The sequence below is a fragment of the Hemibagrus wyckioides genome, linkage group LG12 (assembly GCF_019097595.1).
Source record: "Hemibagrus wyckioides isolate EC202008001 linkage group LG12, SWU_Hwy_1.0, whole genome shotgun sequence".
Lineage (NCBI taxonomy): Eukaryota > Metazoa > Chordata > Actinopteri > Siluriformes > Bagridae > Hemibagrus > Hemibagrus wyckioides.
Window position 1 is genome coordinate 2,236,667 of NC_080721.1, and position 25,300 is coordinate 2,261,966.

Sequence of the window (25,300 nt, forward strand, 5' to 3'; positions counted from 1 at the left end):
GGGTGGGTGCAACACTGGCAGCCTGAACCCCAATTTTCTGATCAATTACCAAGAGCCTTAACCACTTGAGCTTGATGAATGAATTAAGTTGTTTTAACAATCTGCATGGATAAACATGCTTACAAGCTATAATCGGTTTGTAGTGTTAAAACCTGGAAAAGACCCGCTGATCTGGGTACTGAAATGGAAATCAGGAGAAAATAAGAAAGGGATCTCCCTGCCAAGTGTAGTCCTTCTTGTTAACAATTTCTATGCAAGAAAAACCCTTAAACACACTTCAAACAGGAAGGTAGATCCTATTCAGATCAATTCCAAAATCTAACTGGTTAATCTGCTGGTTATGATGATAATCCCAAATAAATGCTAGAAACATTCAGTCACTTTCTCTTAAGATACCAGTCTAACAAAAGACCAATACGGAAAAATGGGCCTTGAATTTCAAACTGGAAGGAAGATGCTGAAGGAAACATTTTTTTCAGAGATTTGACCTTGGAGGTATAATTGAGGTGGTTCCAAATATGGTTTTATGAAGTACTGACTCAGTAAGATAAATATTTAAGCAAACACCAAATATTGTACATCTTCAAATCTTTAATGGTAAAGTCCATTTCATGAAGAGCTAAAGAGGTAAAGTCTACATCTATGAATTTATTATTATTATTATTATTATTATTATTATTATTATTATTATTATTATTATTATTATTATTATTGCACAGCATTTATTCATTCACAAACACTGCTGCTCATGTAAACATGACTGTAAAAGGTGATTGTATTGAAAATAAAAAATAATCACAGCATTTCCTAATAAAACCAAAAGTTAAATGTACAGTTGGTCCTGAACATCAGTTTAAAACACTGACACAATAAAACACAGTGTGTCTTAACTGAGAGCGAAGTAAACACCAATGGTGCAGCATAAGTGCACTCTGACTGTAATTAGGAAGTAAAATGTGCATCTCACTGTAATTAGGGTGTACATGCAGAACCACCAGTGTTCAGGAAGAAAGCTCAGTCCTAGTGAGGAGGGGAAATGAATCTTCAGCTCATCGTCCACCATACAGACCTGTTTAGAGGCCTTAAAGAATTAAACTTTAAACCAGACAATAAATTATGTAAATGTGAATAATGTCCGTTCTGTTCATAGGAAAGTAGGAAACGTGCAACCAAGAGCTCCTAAGCACCTAATTGGGCAGAATAATTTCGGGGTTCTGACGCCATCCTGGGTACTGTGTCCAGCCACTGGAAGAAGAAACACTCGGACACGCATTGCGGACGCGCACGGGAAACTCCGGACAGACTGCACACTGGTGACCCTGCAGCTGAGAGGCGGGACGTCTGTTGATTCTGTCGATGGCGACCTTATTTAGATCCTATAACGGATGAGTTGAATTATGTTTCAACAGGTTTGCCCTCAACTCATGCGGCATTGGCGAAAAGCGCCGCCAGAGGCCGAAAGGGGTACTGCGTCCAGCCACTTGCGGCCCACGTGTCCCTGGTGGTCTAGTGGCTAGGATTCGGCGCTCTCACCGCCGCGGCCCGGGTTCGATTCCCGGTCAGGGAAGCGCGCTGCTTCTTTTTTTTCTCCCCCGCGGCGACAGGGAAGGACGCGACGTCAACCGCCGTCCTTGCCAGAGGCCGTTAAAAAGCCGTCCTTCGAGCCAGATTTGAACCGGCGACCTAAGGATGTCCGTTTGCAAGCACCTACAGTCCTCCGCTCTACCAACTGAGCTATCGAAGGGAAGGCGCAAGCGCTCCCAGCCACCTGGCAAACGGGACACGTAGCTTTCAAACTTACAGTCATGTGACGTTTAGAAACTCGTCAAATCAGAACAACCCTCACAGCTACAGAGTCACTGATTTTGCTATATGCTTCCCAACCAAATTGTGTGTGTTCACCACTTTGATAACATTTCATTTCACAACACCACAAGGCAGTCTCACCCTCCACTTTATCAGGAAGCTAATCAGCCAATCATCTGGCAGCAGCACAATATTTTCAATTCAATTTATTCCTTTAGCATTTTTAACAATAAAGCAGCTTTAAGGAAAAATCAAAAAACATAGACCAAGAATTACAAAGGTCAAATTTAAATTCATATTCATCCCCAATTAAATTAAAATATTATATAAATAATATTAATATAAATATTAAATTCATATTCATCCCCAATCCCTCAACTCATGCGGCATTGGCGAAAAGTGCCGCCAGAGGCCGAAAGGGGTACTGCATCCAGCCACTCGCGGCCCACGCCTTGGGCCGTGTGTCCCTGGTGGTCTAGTGGCTAGGATTCGGCGCTCTCACCGCCGCGGCCCGGGTTCGATTCCCGGTCAGGGAAGCGCGCTGCTTTTTTTTTTTTCTCCCCCGCGGCAACAGGGAAGGACGCAACGTCAACCGCCGTCCTTGCCAAAGGCCGTTAAAAAGCCGTCCTTCGAGCCAGATTTGAACCGGCGACCTAAGGATGTCCGTTTGCAAGCACCTACAGTCCTCCGCTCTACCAACTGAGCTATCGAAGGGAAGGCGCAAGCGCTCCCAGCCACCTGGCAAACGGGACACGTAGCTTTCAAACTTACAGTCATGTGATGTTTAGAAACTCGTCAAATCAGAACAACCCTCACAGCTACAGAGTCACTGATTTTGCTATATGCTTCCCAACCAAATTGTGTGTGTTCACCACTTTGATAACATTTCATTTCACAACACCACAAGGCGGTCTCACCTTCCACTTTATCAGGAAGACGTGGACGCCCGTTCATTCAAACAGGTACCTAATCAGCCAATCATCTGGCAGCAGCACAATATTTTCAATTCAATTCATTCCTTTAGCATTTTTAACAATAAAGCAGCTTTAAGGAAAATCAAAAAACATAGACCAAGAATTACAAAGGTCAAATTTAAATTCATATTCATCCCCAATTTTTAATCGCTATTGAGCAAGGCTGAGGGAATTTTAGCAAGGAAAAACTCCCTGACACGATATGAGGAAGAAACCTTGAGGGGAACTAGGGTCAGAACAGGAGAACCTGTCCTCAATTTGGTAACACCAGACAATAAATAATGTAAATGTGAATAATGTCCGTTCTGTTCATAGGAAAGTAGGAAACGTGCAACCAAGAGCTCCTAAGCACCTAATTGGGCAGAATAATTTCGGGGTTCTGACGCCATCCTGGGTACTGTGTCCAGCCACTGGAAGAAGAAACACTCGGACACGCCTTGCGGACGCGCACGGGAAACTCCGGACAGACTGCACACTGGTGACCCTGCAGCTGAGAGGCGGGACGTCTGTTGATTCTGTCGATGGCGACCTTATTTAGATCCTATAACGGATGAGTTGAAATTATGTTTCAACAGGTTTGCCCTCAACTCATGCAGCATTGGCGAAAAGCGCCGCCAGAGGCCGAAAGGGGTACTGCGTCCAGCCACTTGCGGCCCACGTGTCCCTGGTGGTCTAGTGGCTAGGATTCGGCGCTCTCACCGCCGCGGCCCGGGTTCGATTCCCGGTCAGGGAAGCGCGCTGCTTTTTTTTTTTCTCCCCCGCAGCGACAGGGAAGGACGCGACGTCAACCGCCGTCCTTGCCAAAGGCCGTTAAAAAGCCGTCCTTCGAGCCAGATTTGAACCGGCGACCTAAGGATGTCCGTTTGCAAGCACCTACAGTCCTCCGCTCTACCAACTGAGCTATCGAAGGGAAGGCACAAGCGCTCCCAGCCACCTGGCAAACGGGACACGTAGCTTTCAAACTTACAGTCATGTGATGTTTAGAAACTCGTCAAATCAGAACAACCCTCACAGCTACAGAGTCACTGATTTTGCTATATGCTTCCCAACCAAATTGTGTGTGTTCACCACTTTGATAACATTTCATTTCACAACACCACAAGGCGGTCTCACCTTCCACTTTATCAGGAAGACGTGGACGCCCGTTCATTCAAACAGGTACCTAATCAGCCAATCATCTGGCAGCAGCACAATATTTTCAATTCAATTCATTCCTTTAGCATTTTTAACAATAAAGCAGCTTTAAGGAAAATCAAAAAACATAGACCAAGAATTACAAAGGTCAAATTTAAATTCATATTCATCCCCAATTTTTAATCGCTATTGAGCAAGGCTGAGGGAATTTTAGCAAGGAAAAACTCCCTGACACGATATGAGGAAGAAACCTTGAGAGGAACTAGGGTCAGAACAGGAGAACCTATCCTCAATTTGGTGACACCAGACAATGAAGCTTTTCGCTAGTAAGGGCTAGAAATCTCCATCAGTCCCATTCACTATGGGTCTGAATGCCAAATAACCAGGAAGCCTGGTTTTCCTGTGTTTTATTTCCCTTGACAACAGTACAAGGTATTTTTGGACTAACTTGCCTTCAGAGTGATTTTAAATTGTCCATCAGAAGGCTTGAGAATGATGTATGTTGATGTAATATCTTTAGAAACAGGAAGTTTGGAAGGAGCGTGTAGAAAGCTTTGACTGATTTCCATAACAGTCTACAGTGTTCCTGATCAAACAGAGCACAAAGCAGAGCAGAGTAGAGCAAAGGTTTCCACCCACCTCGCCTTCTATCGGCACAGGGCCGTGGGATGCTACCGCTGCGGTTCTTTCTCTCCTCCGCACTAAGCGTCATGCGGCAGTGAGGGCTTAGGGGTTAACACAAGGCAGTGGGAAAAAAAAAATGTAGCTACAAACCAGGTTTAAGAACAAGATCAAGAATCTGAAGCAGGAATGAGTGCAGACACCAAACACACACACAACAAAATAAAATGGAAAAAAAATAGATGTAATAATGCATAAAGACAACATTAGTAATGTATACAGTGCAAGTGTGAGTGAAAATATACATGGGTTAAAAAAAATACTAGACACTAACGAGAGAGAGAGAGAGATGGAGACAGTGAACAAGAGATGCAGAAAGAGAGACAGACAAAGAGAGTTGCAGAGAGACACAGAGAGAGACAGCAAGAGAGACAGACAGAGACAAAGAGGTGCACAGAGACAGAAAAACAGGTTTTTTTTATTCTACATTTGACTAATTTTTACCAAACAGCAGTCTTACTGTATTATTCACCACTCTTTCTGAAACAGTATTTTAGCCAGTTATTTGGGCTGTTCATTTAAATGACACACACTAGTTCTCAGTGGACAGAACAGCCTGTGTAAAAATGCTGATAAAGAAGAAGCGACACCAATCAAACACGGAGAAGAAGGCCATCAGGACGTCTCTCACGGGCACCACAGAAACCTGCCATCAACATGAGAAGTGTTAACGACTCTCACCTTCATGGACACAATCTCTCCAGAGCTCCACATCAGGGAAAACAGGTAACAGACACTAAGGGGGATTTTCCACCTTCAGGCAACCCAGGTACTGAACGAGGAGTCTGTTTATTGCTCATTCTCCTACCACACACACACACACACACTTGCACTACAGGAAAACATTTTGCACACTGTATAGGAACAGATACAGCCAGGGACAAACCCACTCAGATTCAGATCACAGCAAACATTTTCAGTGTGAAAACATACATTGTTTTACACAACTGAGCACAGCTGGGATTTGACCTCATGAGCTTCTCATCAGTTGTTCATTGTCTAATCCAGCACTTCTTATGCTTTTTTTTTTTTTCTGGCAAGTAAGACTCACTTTAAAAAATGAAAAAATACATTCTTTATTCATTACCTGACCCCAGATCAGATATTAGATGGATAAAGATTAATAAATATAAAGTGACCTCACTGGTTGGTTGGATTGTGTAGAGGATGTGAGGAGGTCCAGCTGCGGCTGAGGAAAAGACAAAAACTACGCTATAGACTGCAAATTTAAAGCCCATGTGACTTTTTCAAATCAGCAGTTTATTGGTTCCATCATGTTTCCTGTAGCTGGTGAGTATTTTACACACTCGTTCAAAATAAAAGTATTCCCACAACCTGACAGCTACCATTCCAACCAGACCGACCAGGGTAAGAACCGCTGGGAAGATCCACTGTGCCTTACTCTGAGTGAGCTGATTACAAATCTGAATCAGAGTCATTTTCTCATTTGTTGATTCTCTGGTGGCAGAAAAAGTAAAGAAAAGATTTTAAACTAAAACCCTGTTTGATCACATGCTGTAAAATTTGAGGGATGAGTTTTGGATTAAACAGTTTCTGCACTCGGCTTGTTTTCCTTCAGGCTCTTAAATTTGCTTTAACCTTAAAAAAAAAAAAAAAAAAAAAATGTTTCAATCAAAACCGCATAAACAAATTCTTTGAAAAGTAATTTCTTTATTAATATTTTACAATCCTTTACTTCATTTGAATGTCTTGTATGTGTATTGTTCTTGAAATCCTCTCCACTTTGCGACTGTCGTTTTATTTTTTAGGCTGTTCCTTTGAAAACGGAGGGGAAGGAGACGAGGGGAGACGCGAGATGAAAAGATTGCTCTGTACATCACTCTTTTTTCCAGTTAGGAAAAAAATATATAATTATAATTCACATTTTTAATTCTCTTCCATACAGTACGCTCAGAAAAGGTAAACGTAACAAAAAACTGGATAGCCACTTGTCAAATAGGTTTCATGCATCATGTTTAATGGAATTAAACAAAACGCAACTGTTGATTATCTATTTTCTTCAGTTATAGCTAAGATGGCAGCTTCTCGTGAACAGGCTCGTCAGGGTGGTGCTCCAAAAAATTGGAGAATATTATAATGAAGCAGAAGAAGCAGCTTTGGGACATGAAGAAGATGGCTGGAGAAGAAGGTGAAGGTTTGTAAGGAGTTTGTCTCTAAAGCGACTGTATTGATGCATGTCCATATTTTTTTTTTTTTTTGTGAATATCCAAACACATTCAGAGTCAGAGTACCAATTCATCTCATAGTGACTGCAGGCTATTAATGACCCACAGAATATCTGTTGGGTTTTTTTGTCAGTTTAAATCAAAGTATGATCCGTACACAATACTGTGGTCATGCAAACTAAGTCATTTTTTTTTTTAACCTTTTTTTTTTCCTGAGCCTCAGTAATGGGTGCATGTCCAAATCTGCATGAGCAGACACGTAAGCTGACCTTCAAGGATTTTTTATTTTTTGTTTAGTGCTGGTGCTTTTCGTTTCCAATTCTCTCTTGCTCTGGGCAGTGTCGTTATCTGTAGTTAGAATTAGGGGTTGGATATGAACGTATGGAGCGGGACACAGACAGACTGTAATTCATCTTGAGTGTTGGATCGTTGTACGAGGACGTCGACCCTGATGGTTAAAACGTCCCGTTAAAAGCCGTGCTTAAGGTACAAGGAGGACGTGAACAGAGTTACCTGTTAGACGCTAGTTCGTTTCGTAGAGCTTTAAAATGACGAGGTCAAGGATAAGCGGCTGAATTTGGCCTCTCACTGCTCGGAATTCCTTGTGCTAGAAGATATTTAACGTTTGCTTGTGCGCTACGACTCGTACCAGCAATCTGACTCGGGTTTGCCGTCTACTGTGCTGGATGAACTTCTGTAGGCGTGGGTCTCTTTGGCTCAAGAACAATCTGTCGGGATTTCCTAAAACATGGTGGTAAAAGTGTGTGTGTGGGTGGGTGGGTGTAGGGAAGGGGGGGTACTGGGCAAGTGGATTTTGTCGGTACTGGGAGAAACTCCAAAGGCAATATGCACCAACGAGACATAAAACAGCCTCGCAACAGCTTCTGAGTCGCTACACCACATGTGCGCGAGAGTGCGGGTTCAGTCCAGGAATGTCGACAGTAGTCTGCGGTTCTTCTTGGCCGTCACTGGAGGTCCCGGTCCTCCAGGTACCTGTACTCAAACGTGAAGCCTTCCTTCTTCCTCTGGCCCCACTTCTCATAGTCAAAGTAAATGTATGTCCCCTGTGGCAGAAAAGAGAGGCAAAAAAATTATAGCTTCTGCATCGAAATTGGTTGTGATTTTCAAATCAAATTCATTATCAATCCATTTCCCACCACCTGAAACCAAAACGAAGGCCCTGAATACCAAGAACGAATGAAAACTTTGACAAGATTCAAACAAAACATTTGCGAATCCAAACTAGACGAGACACCAGGCCGAGTTTAGCCAGACCAGCATGTGACCTGTGTAGAGCATTAAAAAAAAAAAAAAAAAAGACATTATTTATTAAAGAAAATCAATCACTAAAACCCAAGAAAGGAATAAATAACATTCACAGATGTTTATTGTACCTTAAGGTTGTGATGGTTCTTTTTTATGTTTAGGAGGAAAGCTCCTAAACATGGGAGCTTTTTCATTATACTTCATAATAAAAAATTAATTATGGAAACAAAAACATGCACAGTCGTTCAAAAAAAAAGAAAAAATGTTCTATGCTCCACTTGCTATCCCTTCAGTTTTTGATCATCTTAAGCTGAGGTCACACAAGGCATCTTAATGCCCAGAAGCTGGAGAGAGATTTGATTGCTGTAGAGGGTAATTACGCTTTCTGCAAATCTGCTTTGCATTGGAGTTCATCTTAGATGAACCTGAACCCAGTGACTGCCAATATTTGAGCTGAAATTACTCCAGCATTTCAGAGTCTTTTTTGTGCCGTTTTTCTTTCAGAAAACGACTTTGCAAAACTGGCAGCACAGGAATCTTCTTTTTAAACAAGGACCAGTGAAGTCACATGTGTAATGACTTTCTATGCTTGCTGTACTCATGCTCGTTTTGATTCCACAACAGTCTGTACATATCTTATTTTTTTTATTATGAACTAGCTAAAATAAGCTTCTAATAATACTCAGTTTCTATAATGAGCTAATCAGTTTACAAAGATAATCATCATAGATCCATCATTCACATACAAACTAGTAAGCTACGTTAGCTGTTCACTAAACCAGTAGTTTCCATACAGAATCATCACACACCAGGTCTGCCTATAAAGTATGTAAACCTTTCTCCACTCTCCATATGGTGAGAATCCAATAGCTTTAGTATGCTCATGTATGTTGTACACAGAACCTCTGTGAGGCTAACAGGAGACCTATGTCAACATTAAATGACCTCCAAAAATATCTGGCAAATACTCATCACTTCCAGCATGTGACAACAATCTCCTGTATCCTTCACACAGCTGGACTACTGAGCAGGACGGCACCTTTCTCACCAGAAAAAAAAATCTAAGCTCAACTAAACATCCCAAAGCATGTGTACCATGGTAGAACATTTTGGCCATAATTCTAAAAAGATATGCTTGGTGCCAAGACAAGGCAGTTTATCCCCCAAACACCACACCCACAGTGAAGCATGCTGGTGGCAGAGTCATGCTATAGAGCTGCTTCTCTTCGGCTGGAACTGGGGGTCTATTTAAAACAGAGGGAATCAGAGATCCAAATACCAATCTATTCTGGAACAATCCTTGTAGGCCTATGTTAGACAGAAGAAGAAAAAATCTCCAAACAAAAAACTGTCATCAGAAGATGATGAATGTACGTAATAGAATGGAGCAGATCTATATCATATCAAAACAACCCTGTGGAATGACTTGAAGAGGGCTGTGTACCGGAGATCCCCTCACACTATGACAGAAATGAATCACTTTTGCACAGAAGAATGGCCATATTGAGATCTTTTAAGTTGGTAAACTTTTATTTCTAAGACTAAAAGTGGTGCATTAGAAGCAAAAACATTTTTTAATTCAATACTGCTGGTTGAATTCTGCCCATTAAAAGTGGAAAAGAGGCTGATGAGATTCACCATGGTTTAACTTTTTACATCACAACAAACCTGTTATTTGGTGAACTGTAAACACTGGAACCACTGGGTCTCACCTGCTCAAACTCATCAGTGATGGTCTTCGGCTCCTCGTGCCTCTGGAACCACATCATGTACTTTGTGTGGAACCTCCAGGACTGCTTTTTCAAGGCTTTGGCTGCCAAATACTGAGCCTTTGTGCCCTGCCAATTGGAACAGGTATGTACTGGTTATACAATGAAGCTAGATGTCATACAGAGTCTGCATAAGAAGCAGAATAATGACTGTGTACCTCAAGGTAGTAGAAAATAAAGAAGAGCGTCTCTGTGGACAGCCTCTGGTAAAACTCCACAGAGTCCGAGTGTGGTGGTGGCACCTGGTGATGGTAAGGCAACGTAGGACAGGGATTCCTCATCAGGTACTGCCTGTGTGTGGAGAATAAAATCAAACCGGTTCAGGGAGTTCATCATAACGCAAGAACTATAAAAAACACTACAAGATAAAGTTAAATAATCATACCAAAAAACACAGATTATTATAACAGCATTCTAATTAAAGGCACATGCCTGAAGCAGGTGAGTATGTGTGTCTGTGAAGGTCAGATGAATGTGTACCTGATCCTCTCCGAGTCTGACGGGTGGGGCATGTGTGTCCACGCTGCCTCTTGCATAACGTGCTGGTAGTGCTGCTCTTTGGAGATAGGGACGGAACCCAGAGGACAGACGCCCAACGATGGAGGAATGTTAACCTCTGTAAGAGAAGACTGGGGGGCTGTAGGAGGACATGGCGGGGCTGTGGAACTAGGGAAGATATCTAGAGGAGGACAGAAAAGATAATCTCACCTACAGGAATACACAATCCACTGCAAATATATTGGAACAGCAAAGGCCAATTCTTTTGTTTTTGTTATACACTGGGTTTGAGATCAGAAGCTGAACATCAGAAGAAGAATTTCACTTGATATTTACATCTAAATGTGTAGAGCATGGCACCTTGTTTAAAATGTACATATTTTTTAAGTGCTCAAAAACACTGGAACCCTACTCAGAAGCCTACAGAAACAATGTCAGCCAATGTACAGAGAAATTCAATTGCAATGCAATGCAAATCGAATTTAAAGGAAATTCTTCATGCAGAATGACACTAACCAAAAACAGGTGAAGTCACTAGGTCCCTGGATTGATACAGTTATTGCAAGCAAGGGACATAATTGAAACAAATGTTATTTAGTTTATGCTGACCTGTTCCAATACTTTTGCTCACCCAAACAATAGGTTCTTCTGCTACCAAGTGTCACATTCCAAGCTGTTTAACACATCTAGATGCAAATACCAAGAAATGTATACTGAAATTATGATCTATTTTACTATATTCATCTATTGAGCTCAAACCCAAATGTCCTTAATTTATAGCCCTTGGCCTTGCTATTCCAATACTTTCGGACAGGGCTGTATATGATATTTGATTAGAGTGTGGTTTACACACACCCACACACAAAGAGCAGATTAGAACCATCTAGGAGCCTAGTACAGAAATGTTACTTTAAACAGGTTGCCAGATTTAAATTAATTCCCACTGTTTAACAAAAGACCATAACAAAACCCGTTATGTAAGAACTTAAAGTTGTGATGCGATTTTTTCGAAATATAGATTTAACAACCAAAAGCAATTAACACACCTGGCTGAACGGATGCTTCAGGCAGATAATATTGGGGAAATGATTCACTTCCATTTATATCTTAGCACTGCCTGTCGATTTAAAAATCCCCATGAAATGGCTCTTCAAATGTATTCTGTATATTGACATCATGCTGAAGTGCTTGACTGACCACTTAAACAAACCTGGCAGTAGCTTAACAAGCTAACAAAATATGGAAAACTAAAAATCCCTCAAAGCCCCTGCTACAAAACAGAGACCTCCATCCTTTCCAAAACAAGTAAACTCCCAACTAGACCTGGAAAACGGTCTGGTATGCAGAATCTATAACCATACAGATAATCCATGTTTGCTGCTAAATGCTGCTGTAGAGCAAAACCTGCTTTCAGATCTAGATATATGGATCTGGGACATTCATGAATGTGTCCAAATATTAATCATTAATAGTTTTCCAGGGAGTCATGAAATATAAGATTAAAATGAGGACATCTCCACAACTATGGTCTGTAATTTGTGACAATAAGACTAAGAGACAGGTCCCGAAAGCTTAGAAAAAAACTCTTACTTAGAAATATTCTACTGGAATTGCCTTATTCAAGAGTTTTCCACTCATGTGGTGAATCACAACAAAGCCCGTCATGATTATTATATAATCAGTTGATCATGCATCATTAAAGCATTTGAGTAGAAATTGGCTAAACATATCCATTAGACTGATGCAAAACATTTCTGGTATGAACTAATAACGACACAGAGATAAACTACTGATCCATCACTCCACCCAACTGGCCAGGAAAGGAACGAGCTGATCACAGGTACTGGTCTTTCCTGTATTCTGGTTATTCCAAAGACATTTTTTAACACAATTTTATTTAGATAGACCACTAGGCAATGAAGATTGTCACACGGCAGCTTTACAGTAATCCGGATGTCAATTTAAAATTTTTCCCTAATGAGCAAACCGGAGGCGGCTGTGGTAAGGACAAGAAACGCTAAAACTACATGAGGAAGAAACCTAGAGAGGATTTAAAAGGGACGTCATGCTTGTGCGAGTGACACAGACGAGCGCGATTATGCAGCAATTCTCTTCTATTGAGCCAAGCAATGCTAAATCTGTTGAAAGGAACCCAAGAATGAATAATAATGAATAATTGTTTCAAACTGCAGTGATGGATTTGTTAAAAGATTTAACACTTTAATGTAAATCTTTTTTGAAAGTCTTCAAGCTATCCAAGGAAGAAGATCCTCAGCCACCACCTTTAAGGTAAACACAAACTTTTAGTTTATGTAATTCTTGCTTCAGAAAGGAAGTGGAAAACGTGTGAGAGAGAGAGAGAGAGAGAGAGAGTGAGAGTGAGCGGGAGAGCAAGAGAGAGCGACAGAGTGAGTGCAGAATGGATTTAATGAGTATGCATGAGTAATGTTATGGGTTAAAAAAGTTAACAACACTCAGACCCTATAACCTGTTATAACACCAAGTATGACACATTGATGAGTTGAATTGAAACACTGGCTAATCTTAGTTTTAAATTAGAACAGCAAGTTGTTTTTAGAATAAATATTCTGATGATTAAACCAATCATAATTATTTGTACACCAATTAACATACATTGAGCTGCATATGAAGACTGGTCAGAAACACTGGCTTACCTGAACCATTGCACTCTCGTGTATTCCACTCTCCAACTTTGTTTACTGGAAATTTATTTATGAACAGTTAAATTTGATGGAAAAACTTGTATGTTAGTTAAATTGTAATTGTCTAACCTTTAACACATCCCTAACCTTTAACACATCCCTTAAAAGTGAATGTTCACTGCAGGTCCGTGTTTATGTGGAAATTCACTTCTACGTGCCAATGCTGTTAAATTCTCCGTCATATCAGGAAAACAGAATCCATAGGGCCCTGAGGAGACGAGTGCGTGTAGGTGTATTGTATATTCACCTCCGGTGAGATGTAGCGCAGAGAGTTCTCCCTCTAAACCTGAGCCCTGAGCTGCTCTCTCTGCCATCGATTTCAGAGAACTGAGCGGTTCCTGAGGCTGAGAAAGAAGAAAGAGCAGAGACTCAAAATCCATGTACATACAGGTGCACACACACACACAGTGACAGAGATACAGATAATCTGCAATAATCTACACCAGCTGTGATTAATGCATAATCTAACAGCTTAATATAAGCATTTTAGATGCTACCACACAAGTCCATTTTATTTGTCCAGAGAAGCAGTGTTCTAGATTGGGTTTCAATGCTATGGACTATGAATTAAAGGCTAACAAAACATAACACTACTCTGTTCTGGCATCTAGGTGGTGGAATGAACTTCCCTTAGATGTCTGAACAACTGACAGTCTTCAGACGCCATCTAAAAACCTACCTCTACGTGACGTACTTCAATTAGCACAAAAAAAAATTTGTGTTGTCTGTGTGCTTTTCTGACCGTATGATACCCAAGAGAACTTTTTAGACTTCAAAGCACTTCTTTAAGTCTCTCTGTATTTCACTGCATCTGCCAAATGCTGTAAATGTAAATATATATCTGGCAACCGAAGCTGATTGAGGCCAATTATGAGGCTAGAGACATGCAACATGGACATAACTTCGTCTTTTTGTCTTGTTCTGTAAGTATGAGAGTTCAATGGCTGTTTAAAGTGTAGAAAGGATCGAGTCATTACCAGAAAATTAACCATGTAAGCCTGGTGAGTAGTCAGTAAGTTGTAAGTAAGGGTATTTTGGTAAAGTGAGTCAGTATAGTAAATGTAGTGTAGTGAGTGTAGTGTAGTGTAGTGTAGTGTGTAGTGCAGTGAGTGGAGTGTAGTGAGTGGAGTGTAGTGAGTGGAGTGTAGTGAGTGAATGTATTGAGTGAGTGGAGTGGAGTGGAGTGGAGTGTAGTGAGTGGAGTGGAGTGTAGTGTAGTGTAGTGAGTGAATGAAGTGAGTGAATGTATTGAGTGAGTGGAGTGGAGTGGAGTGGAGTGGAGTGGAGTGTAGTGGAGTGTAGTGTAGTGGAGTGAGTGGAGTGAGTGGAGTGAGTGGAGTGAGTGGAGTGGAGTGAGTGTAGTGTAGTGTAGTGTAGTGGAGTGAGTGGAGTGAGTGGAGTGTAGTGTAGTGTAGTGAGTGGAGTGAGTGTAGTGTAGTGAGTGGAGTGAGTGTAGTGTAGTGAGTGGAGTGTAGTGAGTGGAGTGGAGTGTAGTGTAGTGTAGTGTAGTGTAGTGAGTGGAGTGGAGTGTAGTGAGTGGAGTGAGTGTAGTGAGTGGAGTGTAGTGTAGTGAGTGTAGTGTAGTGAGTGGAGTGAGTGTAGTGAAGTGAGTGGAGTGAGTGTAGTGTAGTGAGTGTAGTGTAGTGAGTGTAGTGAGTGTAGTGTAGTGAGTGGAGTGAGTGTAGTGTAGTGAGTGTAGTGTAGTGAGTGTAGTGTAGTGAGTGGAGTGAGTGTAGTGTAGTGAGTGTAGTGGAGTGGAGTGTAGTGAGTGTAGTGGAGTGAGTGTAGTGTAGTGTAGTGAGTGTAGTGTAGTGTAGTGTAGTGAGTGGAGTGAGTGTAGTGTAGTGAGTGGAGTGAGTGTAGTGTAGTGAGTGGAGTGAGTGTGGTGTAGTGAGTGGAGTGAGTGTGGTGTAGTGAGTGGAGTGAGTGTGGTGTAGTGAGTGGAGTGAGTGTGGTGTAGTGTAGTGTAGTGAGTGGAGTGTAGTGAGTGTAGTGTAGTGTAGTGAGTGGAGTGAGTGTAGTGAGTGTAGTGTAGTGTAGTGAGTGTAGTGTAGTGTAGTGTAGTGAGTGTAGTGTAGTGTAGTGTAGTGTAGTGTAGTGAGTGGAGTGAGTGTAGTGTAGTGAGTGGAGTGAGTGTGGTGTAGTGAGTGGAGTGAGTGTGGTGTAGTGAGTGGAGTGAGTGTGGTGTAGTGAGTGGAGTGAGTGTGGTGTAGTGTAGTGTAGTGAGTGTAGTGTAGTGTAGTGAGTGTAGTGTAGTGTAGTGAGTGTAGTGTAGTGTAGTGAGTGTAGTGTAGTGTAGTGAGTGGAGTGAGTAGTGTAGTGAGTGGAGTGAGTGTAGTGTAGTGTAGTGAGTGTAGTGTAGTGTAGTGAGTGGAGTGAGTGTAGTGTAGTGAGTGTAGTGTAGTGTAGTGAGTGGAGTGAGTGTAGTGTAGTGAGTGTAGTGTAGTGTAGTGAGTGGAGTGAGTGTAGTGTAGTGAGTGGAGTGGAGTGTAGTGAGTGGAGTGAGTGTAGTGTAGTGAGTGGAGTGTAGTGTAGTGAGTGTAGTGTAGTGTAGTGAGTGGAGTGAGTGTAGTGTAGTGAGTGTAGTGAGTGTGGTGTAGTGAGTGTAGTGTAGTGTAGTGAGTGGAGTGAGTAGTGTAGTGAGTGGAGTGAGTAGTGTAGTGAGTGGAGTGAGTGTAGTGTAGTGAGTGTAGTGAGTGTAGTGTAGTGTAGTGAGTGGAGTGAGTGTAGTGTAGTGAGTGTAGTGTAGTGTAGTGTAGTGAGTGGAGTGAGTGTAGTGTAGTGAGTGTAGTGTAGTGTAGTGAGTGGAGTGAGTGTAGTGTAGTGAGTGGAGTGAGTGTAGTGTAGTGAGTGGAGTGAGTGTAGTGTAGTGAGTGGAGTGAGTGTAGTGTAGTGAGTGGAGTGTAGTGAGTGGAGTGTAGTGTAGTGTAGTGTAGTGTAGTGAGTGGAGTGGAGTGGAGTGGAGTGAGTGTAGTGTAGTGAGTGGAGTGGAGTGTAGTGTAGTGTAGTGTAGTGAGTGGAGTGAGTGTAGTGTAGTGAGTGTAGTGTAGTGTAGTGAGTGGAGTGAGTGTAGTGTAGTGAGTGTAGTGAGTGTAGTGTAGTGAGTGGAGTGAGTGGAGTGTAGTGAGTGTAGTGTAGTGTAGTGAGTGTAGTGAGTGTAGTGTAGTGAGTGTAGTGAGTGTAGTGTAGTGAGTGTAGTGTAGTGAGTGGAGTGAGTGGAGTGTAGTGAGTGTAGTGTAGTGAGTGGAGTGAGTGTAGTGTAGTGAGTGTAGTGTAGTGTAGTGAGTGTAGTGTAGTGAGTGTAGTGTAGTGAGTGTAGTGTAGTGAGTGTAGTGTAGTGTAGTGAGTGGAGTGAGTGTAGTGTAGTGTAGTGAGTGTAGTGTAGTGTAGTGAGTGGAGTGAGTGTAGTGTAGTGTAGTGTAGTGAGTGGAGTGAGTGTAGTGTAGTGAGTGTAGTGTAGTGTAGTGAGTGTAGTGAGTGTAGTGTAGTGAGTGTAGTGTAGTGAGTGGAGTGAGTGTAGTGTAGTGAGTGGAGTGAGTGTAGTGTAGTGAGTGGAGTGAGTGTAGTGTAGTGAGTGTAGTGTAGTGAGTGGAGTGAGTGTAGTGTAGTGAGTGGAGTGTAGTGTAGTGTAGTGAGTGTAGTGTAGTGAGTGGAGTGAGTGTAGTGTAGTGAGTGTAGTGTAGTGTAGTGAGTGGAGTGAGTGTAGTGTAGTGAGTGGAGTGAGTGTAGTGTAGTGAGTGTAGTGTAGTGAGTGGAGTGAGTGTAGTGTAGTGAGTGTAGTGTAGTGTAGTGTAGTGAGTGTAGTGGAGTGAGTGTAGTGTAGTGTAGTGTAGTGTAGTGTAGTGGAGTGAGTGTAGTGTAGTGTAGTGTAGTGTAGTGTAGTGTAGTGTAGTGGAGTGAGTGTAGTGTAGTGAGTGGAGTGAGTGTAGTGTAGTGAGTGTAGTGTAGTGAGTGGAGTGAGTGTAGTGTAGTGAGTGTAGTGTAGTGTAGTGTAGTGAGTGTAGTGTAGTGAGTGTAGTGTAGTGTAGTGAGTGTAGTGTAGTGTAGTGTAGTGAGTGGAGTGAGTGTAGTGTAGTGAGTGGAGTGAGTGTAGTGTAGTGTAGTGTAGTGAGTGAGTGTAGTGTAGTGAGTGTAGTGTAGTGTAGTGAGTGGAGTGAGTGTAGTGTAGTGAGTGGAGTGAGTGTAGTGTAGTGTAGTGTAGTGTAGTGTAGTGAGTGTAGTGTAGTGAGTGTAGTGAGTGTAGTGTAGTGTAGTGTAGTGAGTGAGTGGAGTGGAGTGGAGTGGAGTGAGTGGAGTGAGTGTAGTGTAGTGAGTGGAGTGAGTGGAGTGTAGTGTAGTGAGTGTAGTGTAGTGTAGTGTAGTGTAGTGTAGTGAGTGGAGTGGAGTGAGTGTAGTGGAGTGAGTGAGTGTAGTGTAGTGAGTGGAGTGGAGTGAGTGTAGTGGAGTGAGTGAGTGTAGTGTAGTGAGTGGAGTGGAGTGAGTGTAGTGGAGTGAGTGAGTGTAGTGTAGTGAGTGTAGTGTAGTGTAGTGAGTGTAGTGTAGTGTAGTGAGTGTAGTGTAGTGTAGTGAGTGGAGTGGAGTGAGTGGAGTGGAGTGAGTGGAGTGGAGTGAGTGAGTGAGTGTAGTGTAGTGAGTGGAGTGGAGTGAGTGTAGTGGAGTGAGTGAGTGTAGTGTAGTGAGTGTAGTGTAGTGTAGTGAGTGGAGTGAGTGTAGTGTAGTGAGTGGAGTGAGTGTAGTGTAGTGAGTGTAGTGTAGTGTAGTGAGTGGAGTGGAGTGGAGTGGAGTGAGTGTAGTGAGTGGAGTGGAGTGAGTGAGTGTAGTGGAGTGAGTGAGTGTAGTGGAGTGAGTGAGTGTAGTGTAGTGTAGTGTAGTGTAGTGTAGTGAGTGTAGTGTAGTGTAGTGAGTGGAGTGAGTGTAGTGTAGTGAGTGGAGTGAGTGTAGTGTAGTGAGTGAGTGTAGTGTAGTGAGTGGAGTGAGTGTAGTGTAGTGAGTGAGTGTAGTGTAGTGAGTGGAGTGAGTGTAGTGTAGTGTAGTGAGTGAGTGTAGTGTAGTGTAGTGAGTGGAGTGGAGTGAGTGGAGTGAGTGGAGTGTAGTGTAGTGGAGTGAGTGGAGTGAGTGTAGTGTAGTGAGTGAGTGTAGTGTAGTGTAGTGAGTGAGTGTAGTGTAGTGTAGTGAGTGGAGTGTAGTGAGTGGAGTGTAGTGAGTGGAGTGAGTGTAGTGTAGTGAGTGGAGTGAGTGTAGTGAGTGTAGTGTAGTGAGTGTAGTGAGTGTAGTGTAGTGGAGTGGAGTGAGTGTAGTGGAGTGAGTGTAGTGAGTGTAGTGAGTGGAGTGTAGTGGAGTGAGTGGAGTGTAGTGGAGTGAGTGTAGTGTAGTGAGTGAGTGAGTGTAGTGTAGTGTAGTGAGTGTAGTGGAGTGAGTGGAGTGTAGTGAGTGGAGTGAGTGGAGTGAGTGGAGTGAGTGGAGTGGAGTGAGTGGAGTGAGTGGAGTGGAGTGAGTGGAGTGAGTGAGTAGTGTAGTGAGTGGAGTGGAGTGAGTGTAGTGGAGTGAGTGAGTGTAGTGTAGTGAGTGTAGTGTAGTGAGTGGAGTGAGTGTAGTGAGTGTAGTGTAGTGAGTGTAGTGTAGTGTAGTGAGTGTAGTGTAGTGAGTGTAGTGTAGTGAGTGGAGTGAGTGTAGTGTAGTGTAGTGTAGTGTAGTGTAGTGTAGTGTAGTGAGTGGAGTGAGTGTAGTGTAGTGAGTAGTGTAGTGAGTGTAGTGTAGTGTAGTGTAGTGAGTGGAGTGGAGTGAGTGGAGTGAGTGTAGTGTAGTGAGTAGTGTAGTGAGTGTAGTGTAGTGAAGTGAGTGGAGTGAGTGTAGTGTAGTGAAGTGAGTGGAGTGAGTGTAGTGTAGTGAGTGTAGTGTAGTGTAGTGAGTGGAGTGAGTGTAGTGAGTGTAGTGAGTGAGTGTAGTGTAGTGAGTGGAGTGTAGTGAGTGGAGTGAGTGTAGTGTAGTGAGTGAGTGTAGTGTAGTGAGTGGAGTGGAGTGAGTGTAGTGTAGTGTAGTGAGTGGAGTGAGTGTAGTGTAGTGTAGTGAGTGGAGTGAGTGTAGTGTAGTGAGTGGAGTGTAGTGTAGTGAGTGGAGTGTAGTGAGTGTAGTGTAGTGTAGTGAGTGGAGTGAGTGTAGTGTAGTGTAGTGTAGTGAGTGAGTGTAGTGTAGTGTAGTGTAGTGTAGTGTAGTGTAGTGAGTGGAGTGAGTGTAGTGTAGTGAGTGGAGTGAGTGTAGTGTAGTGTAGTGAGTGGAGTGAGTGTAGTGTAGTGAGTGTAGTGAGTGGAGTGTAGTGAGTGTAGTGTAGTGTAGTGAGTGGAGTGAGTGTAGTGTAGTGTAGTGTAGTGAGTGAGTGTAGTGTAGTGAGTGGAGTGGAGTGAGTGGAGTGAGTGTAGTGTAGTGAGTGAGTGTAGTGTAGTGAGTGGAGTGAGTGTAGTGTAGTGTAGTGTAGTGTAGTGAGTGAGTGTAGTGTAGTGAGTGGAGTGGAGTGGAGTGGAGTGGAGTGAGTGGAGTGTAGTGAGTGGAGTGAGTGGAGTGAGTGTAGTGTAGTGTAGTGTAGTGAGTGGAGTGTAGTGAGTGTAGTGTAGTGAGTGGAGTGAGTGTAGTGTAGTGTAGTGTAGTGTAGTGTAGTGTAGTGAGTGAGTGTAGTGTAGTGTAGTGTAGTGAGTGGAGTGGAGTGGAGTGGAGTGAGTGGAGTGTAGTGAGTGGAGTGAGTGTAGTGTAGTGAGTGGAGTGAGTGTAGTGTAGTGTAGTGAGTGGAGTGAGTGAGTGTAGTGTAGTGAGTGGAGTGAGTGGAGTGGAGTGGAGTGTAGTGAGTGTAGTGTAGTGTAGTGTAGTGTAGTGAGTGGAGTGAGTGTAGTGTAGTGTAGTGTAGTGTAGTGTAGTGTAGTGAGTGAGTGTAGTGTAGTGAGTGGAGTGGAGTGAGTGGAGTGAGTGTAGTGTAGTGAGTGGAGTGAGTGTAGTGTAGTGTAGTGAGTGGAGTGAGTGTAGTGTAGTGAGTGAGTGTAGTGTAGTGTAGTGTAGTGTAGTGTAGTGAGTGGAGTGAGTGTAGTGTAGTGAGTGGAGTGTAGTGTAGTGTAGTGTAGTGTAGTGTAGTGTAGTGTAGTGTAGTGTAGTGTAGTGTAGTGTAGTGTAGTGTAGTGAGTGTAGTGTAGTGTAGTGTAGTGAGTGGAGTGGAGTGAGTGTAGTGAGTGGAGTGAGTGGAGTGGAGTGTAGTGGAGTGTAGTGGAGTGAGTGGAGTGAGTGGAGTGTAGTGAGTGGAGTGAGTGGAGTGTAGTGAGTGGAGTGTAGTGTAGTGTAGTGAGTGTAGTGTAGTGTAGTGTAGTGAGTGGAGTGTAGTGAGTAGTGTAGTGAGTGTAGTGTAGTGGAGTGGAGTGTAGTGTAGTGTAGTGTAGTGTAGTGTAGTGAGTGTAGTGTAGTGAGTGTAGTGTAGTGAGTGGAGTGAGTGTAGTGTAGTGAGTGAGTGTAGTGTAGTGTAGTGAGTGGAGTGAGTGTAGTGTAGTGAGTGGAGTGAGTGTAGTGTAGTGTAGTGTAGTGAGTGGAGTGAGTGGAGTGTAGTGTAGTGAGTGGAGTGAGTGTAGTGAGTGTAGTGTAGTGAGTGGAGTGAGTGGAGTGTAGTGGAGTGAGTGTAGTGGAGTGAGTGTAGTGAGTGTAGTGAGTGGAGTGAGTGTAGTGAGTGGAGTGAGTGGAGTGTAGTGGAGTGAGTGGAGTGTAGTGGAGTGAGTGTAGTGTAGTGAGTGAGTGAGTGTAGTGTAGTGTAGTGAGTGTAGTGTAGTGAGTGGAGTGAGTGGAGTGTAGTGAGTGGAGTGAGTGGAGTGTAGTGGAGTGAGTGGAGTGAGTGAGTAGTGTAGTGAGTGGAGTGGAGTGAGTGTAGTGGAGTGAGTGAGTGTAGTGGAGTGAGTGAGTGTAGTGTAGTGTAGTGAGTGTAGTGAGTGCAGTGAGTGTAGTGTAGCGAGTGGAGTGAGTGGAGTGGAGTGTAGTGAGTGTAGTGTAGTGTAGTGAGTGGAGTGAGTGTAGTGTAGTGTAGTGAGTGTAGTGTAGTGTAGTGTAGTGTAGTGAGTGGAGTGGAGTGGAGTGAGTGGAGTGAGTGTAGTGTAGTGTAGTGAGTGTAGTGTAGTGTAGTGTAGTGAGTGGAGTGGAGTGGAGTGAGTGGAGTGAGTGTAGTGTAGTGTAGTGAGTGTAGTGTAGTGGAGTGGAGTGAGTGGAGTGAGTGTAGTGTAGTGAGTGGAGTGAGTGTAGTGTAGTGTAGTGAGTGTAGTGTAGTGTAGTGAGTGGAGTGAGTGTAGTGTAGTGAGTGAGTGTAGTGTAGTGTAGTGGAGTGGAGTGAGTGGAGTGAGTGTAGTGTAGTGAGTGGAGTGAGTGTAGTGTAGTGTAGTGTAGTGTAGTGTAGTGTAGTGAGTGTAGTGTAGTGAGTGTAGTGAGTGTAGTGAGTGTAGTGTAGTGTAGTGTAGTGTAGTGAGTGTAGTGTAGTGTAGTGTAGTGTAGTGGAGTGGAGTGAGTGGAGTGAGTGTAGTGGAGTGAGTGTAGTGTAGTGTAGTGGAGTGAGTGTAGTGTAGTGAGTGGAGTGTAGTGAGTGTAGTGGAGTGAGTGGAGTGGAGTGTAGTGTAGTGAGTGGAGTGTGGAGTGGAGTGGAGTGGAGTGGAGTGGAGTGGAGTGGAGTGGAGTGGAGTGAGTGTAGTGGAGTGGAGTGAGTGTAGTGTAGTGTAGTGTAGTGTAGTGTAGTGTAGTGAGTGTAGTGAAGTGTAGTGAGTGTAGTGTAGTGTAGTGTAGTGTAGTGAGTGGAGTGTGGAGTGGAGTGGAGTGGAGTGTAGTGTAGTGGAGTGAGTGTAGTGGAGTGAGTGTAGTGGAGTGAGTGTAGTGGAGTGTAGTGTAGTGTAGTGAGTGTAGTGTAGTGGAGTGAGTGTAGTGTAGTGAGTCTTGTGTAGTGAGTGTAGTGTAGTGGAGTGAGTGTAGTGTAGTGTAGTGAGTCTTGTGTAGTGAGTCTTGTGTAGTGGAGTGAGTGTAGTGTAGTGTAGTGTAGTGTAGTGGAGTGAGTGTAGTGTAGTGAGTCTTGTGTAGTGAGTGTAGTGTAGTGGAGTGAGTGTAGTGGAGTGAGTGTAGTGGAGTGAGTGTAGTGTAGTGTAGTGAGTGTAGTGAAGTGTAGTGAGTAGAGTGTATTGAGTGTAGTGTAGTGTAGTGAGTGTAGTGTAGTGTAGTGAGTCTTGTGTAGTGAGTCTTGTGTAGTGAGTGTAGTGTAGTGGAGTGAGTGTAGTGGAGTGAGTGTAGTGTAGTGTAGTGTAGTGTAGTGTAGTGGAGTGAGTGTAGTGTAGTGTAGTGTAGTGAGTGTAGTGTAGTGTAGTGAGTCTTGTGTAGTGAGTGTAGTGTAGTGGAGTGAGTGTAGTGGAGTGAGTGTTGTGTAGTGAGTGTTGTGTAGTGAGTGTAGTGAGTGTTGTGTAGTGAGTGTAGTGTAGTGTAGTGAGTGTAGTGTAGTGTAGTGAGTGAGTGAGTGTAGTGTAGTGAGTGTTGTGTAGTGAGTGTTGTGTAGTGAGTGTTGTGTAGTGAGTGTTGTGTAGTGTAGTGAGTGTTGTGTAGTGTAGTGAGTGTTGTGTAGTGTAGTGAGTGAGTGTTGTGTAGTGAGTTGTGAGTGAGTGTAGTGTAGTGAGTGTTGTGTAGTGTAGTGAGTGAGTGTTGTGTAGTGAGTGTAGTGTAGTGAGTGTAGTGAGCGTAGTGAGTAGTGTAGTGTAGTGAGTGTAGTGAGTGAGTGTTGTGTAGTGAGTGTTGTGTAGTGAGTGTAGTGAGTGTTGTGTAGTGAGTGTAGTGTAGTGAGTGTAGTGTAGTGAGTGTAGTGAGTGTTGTGTAGTGAGTGTAGTGTAGTGAGTGAGTTGTGTAGTGAGTGTTGTGTAGTGAGTGTAGTGAGTGAGTGTAGTGTAGTGAGTGTAGTGAGTGAGTGTTGTGTAGTGAGTGAGTGTAGTGAGTGTTGTGTAGTGAGTGTAGTGAGTGTTGTGTAGTGAGTGTTGTGTAGTGAGTGTAGTGAGTGAGTGTAGTGTAGTGAGTGTAGTGAGTGAGTGTTGTGTAGTGAGTGAGTGTAGTGAGTGAGTGTAGTGAGTGAGTGTAGTGAGTGTTGTGTAGTGAGTGTAGTGTAGTGAGTGTAGTGAGTGAGTGTTGTGTAGTGAGTGAGTAGTGAGTGAGTGTAGTGAGTGTTGTGTAGTGAGTGTTGTGTAGTGAGTGTAGTGAGTGTTGTGTAGTGAGTGTAGTGTAGTGAGTGTAGTGTAGTGAGTGTAGTGTAGTGAGTGTTGTGTAGTGAGTGTTGTGTAGTGAGTGAGTAGTGAGTGTAGTGTAGTGAGTGTAGTGTAGTGTAGTGAGTGAGTGTAGTGTAGTGTTGTGTAGTGAGTGTAGTGTAGTGTAGTGTAGTGAGTGAGTGTAGTGTAGTGAGTGTAGTGTAGTGTAGTGAGTGAGTGTAGTGTAGTGAGTGTAGTGTAGTGAGTGTAGTGTAGTGAGTGAGTGTAGTGTAGTGTAGTGTAGTGTAGTGAGTGTAGTGTAGTGTAGTGAGTGTAGTGTAGTGTAGTGAGTGAGTGTAGTGTAGTGTAGTGAGTGTAGTGTAGTGTAGTGAGTGAGTGTAGTGTAGTGAGTGTAGTGTAGTGAGTGTAGTGTAGTGAGTGTAGTGTAGTGAGTGAGTGTAGTGTAGTGTAGTGTAGTGTAGTGTAGTGAGTGTAGTGTAGTGTAGTGAGTGTAGTGTAGTGTAGTGAGTGAGTGTAGTGTAGTGAGTGTAGTGTAGTGTAGTGAGTGAGTGTAGTGTAGTGAGTGTAGTGTAGTGTAGTGAGTGAGTGTAGTGTAGTGAGTGTAGTGTAGTGAGTGAGTAGTGAGTGAGTGTAGTGTAGTGAGTGTAGTGTAGTGAGTGTAGTGTAGTGAGTGTGTGTTGTGTAGTGAGTGTAGTGTAGTGAGTTGTGTAGTGAGTGTTGTGTAGTGAGTGTTGTGTAGTGAGTGTTGTGTAGTGAGTTGTGTAGTGAGTGTTGTGTAGTGAGTTGTGTAGTGAGTGTAACTTGCTAAACTGTAGCATCCTGGAAATTAGTTGTCAGTGGTGTTCAATCCTGTCTGCAAGGGACAGGTGCAGGTTTTCAATAAAAAAAACAGCGGGAGTCACATCCACTGATAATCCACTGAAACTGAAGATGAGCAGATCAAACAGGCAGAATCCTGTGTAGCTCTGAACTGGTTGGAATGAAAACCTGCACCTACACCACAGTGAGAGTCATATCTAGATACAGCTAGCACACACATGTATATGGAAATACAACACTGTGTGCTGTTTGCTGTGATCTAAATGTTTTATTACATTTTAGAGAAAGTGCAGAATCTGACTAATTCTATTTACATCTGCTGTGTAACAAGAGAAATAACCACTAGGGGGTGAATACTTTCTGGATATAATGAATATAAACGGAATAACAGGTGAAAAAGCATGAAGACTAAGTGTAGATTGTTCCAGACAGGTGTAATGCATGATTAAATGTAGGTATTTAACATCCTACTCTGCTCTGTGGCATGCTGAGCTACTGAGCGGGGAGCCGACCTCGATTTCGGATTGTTACTGGGTTCATTATTGGGTCATGGAAACTACTCAACTGGCTGTGTTTCAATAAGCAAATTGACTAAAGTGGCATCTGCGTTTAGATGGGAGAGACGTCAGCATGCTGGTAAATAATGTGATACAATAGCGTGTGCAACTATAGAGAAGATTATAGCAGGGTTATAGTGTAGAAACTACTTGTTACATGGACAAATACTCACCTAAGAGTTCAGTAAAAAACCAAAAACAGTAATAACATCTAATCATCCTAGAGATCCTTCAACTCTGGAGGGTAAAACTCATCTGTATGTGAGGCTACATTAGAAGGAACTTTAACAGCTAACCAGTAGCTAACAACTTACAATCACATGACAAATTATTTTCCTTTTATTTTAATGCTAATTAATTTGGTCACTAATCAGTAAAAGACAAAAAGGAAAGAAAGCTTTTCTCTGGTTCTGTTTTTGTTATCAGGGCATAAATAACAATTGTGTGGTCCTCACCAACTTCTATAATCAAACCAATAACCTCAGGTGACAACCAAAACAACCCACAACAGATTTCAGGATGTAGAAAGCAGGTGGGAAAAACCAGTCCTACTTCCACAATCATTAAGAGAATGATTAAGCAGCCAGGTTTTACTAACAAAATGCTGTTTTAACTAAATAATCAAGAAATGTGACGACCTCTATAAAAG

The 25,300-nt window shown here is 42.9% G+C and overlaps 1 protein-coding gene and 6 non-coding genes across 14 annotated transcripts in view; 3 read left to right on the forward strand and 4 right to left on the reverse strand.

Moving 5' to 3' along the window:
- Positions 1–1,495: 1,495 nt before the first annotated feature.
- On the forward strand, positions 1,496–1,567 carry trnae-cuc (transfer RNA glutamic acid (anticodon CUC)). The gene has a single exon. It is a non-coding gene; the product is annotated as a tRNA-Glu (tRNA).
- Positions 1,568–1,655: 88 nt separating this feature from the next.
- trnay-gua (transfer RNA tyrosine (anticodon GUA)) lies at positions 1,656–1,744 on the reverse strand. The gene is given in 2 exon segments: positions 1,656–1,691; positions 1,708–1,744. It is a non-coding gene; the product is annotated as a tRNA-Tyr (tRNA).
- A 526-nt stretch (positions 1,745–2,270) lies between these two features.
- On the forward strand, positions 2,271–2,342 carry trnae-cuc (transfer RNA glutamic acid (anticodon CUC)). Its single transcript has one exon. It is a non-coding gene; the product is annotated as a tRNA-Glu (tRNA).
- An 89-nt stretch (positions 2,343–2,431) lies between these two features.
- trnay-gua (transfer RNA tyrosine (anticodon GUA)) lies at positions 2,432–2,520 on the reverse strand. Its single transcript is given in 2 exon segments — positions 2,432–2,467; positions 2,484–2,520. It is a non-coding gene; the product is annotated as a tRNA-Tyr (tRNA).
- A 921-nt stretch (positions 2,521–3,441) lies between these two features.
- trnae-cuc (transfer RNA glutamic acid (anticodon CUC)) lies at positions 3,442–3,513 on the forward strand. The gene has a single exon. It is a non-coding gene; the product is annotated as a tRNA-Glu (tRNA).
- An 88-nt stretch (positions 3,514–3,601) lies between these two features.
- Positions 3,602–3,690, reverse strand: trnay-gua (transfer RNA tyrosine (anticodon GUA)). The gene is given in 2 exon segments: positions 3,602–3,637; positions 3,654–3,690. It is a non-coding gene; the product is annotated as a tRNA-Tyr (tRNA).
- A 2,556-nt stretch (positions 3,691–6,246) lies between these two features.
- The window catches only part of cnot3b (CCR4-NOT transcription complex, subunit 3b), a 37,870-nt gene continuing 18,816 nt past the window's right edge, over positions 6,247–25,300 (reverse strand). For 5 of the 8 annotated variants that reach the window (XM_058404844.1, XM_058404848.1, XM_058404845.1 and 2 more), the window contains 6 exons: positions 13,285–13,381; positions 12,990–13,034; positions 10,297–10,495; positions 9,975–10,107; positions 9,760–9,885; positions 6,247–7,845 (listed from right to left, as the gene is read on the reverse strand). In XM_058404844.1, coding sequence (XP_058260827.1) covers positions 7,747–7,845; positions 9,760–9,885; positions 9,975–10,107; positions 10,297–10,495; positions 12,990–13,034; positions 13,285–13,381 — 699 coding nt within the window. In that variant the 3' untranslated portion in view covers positions 6,247–7,746. The remainder of the gene's footprint in view (positions 7,846–9,759; positions 9,886–9,974; positions 10,108–10,296; positions 10,496–12,989; positions 13,035–13,284; positions 13,382–25,300) is intronic. The other 3 variants (XM_058404850.1, XM_058404849.1, XM_058404846.1) reach the window with 1 other exon arrangement.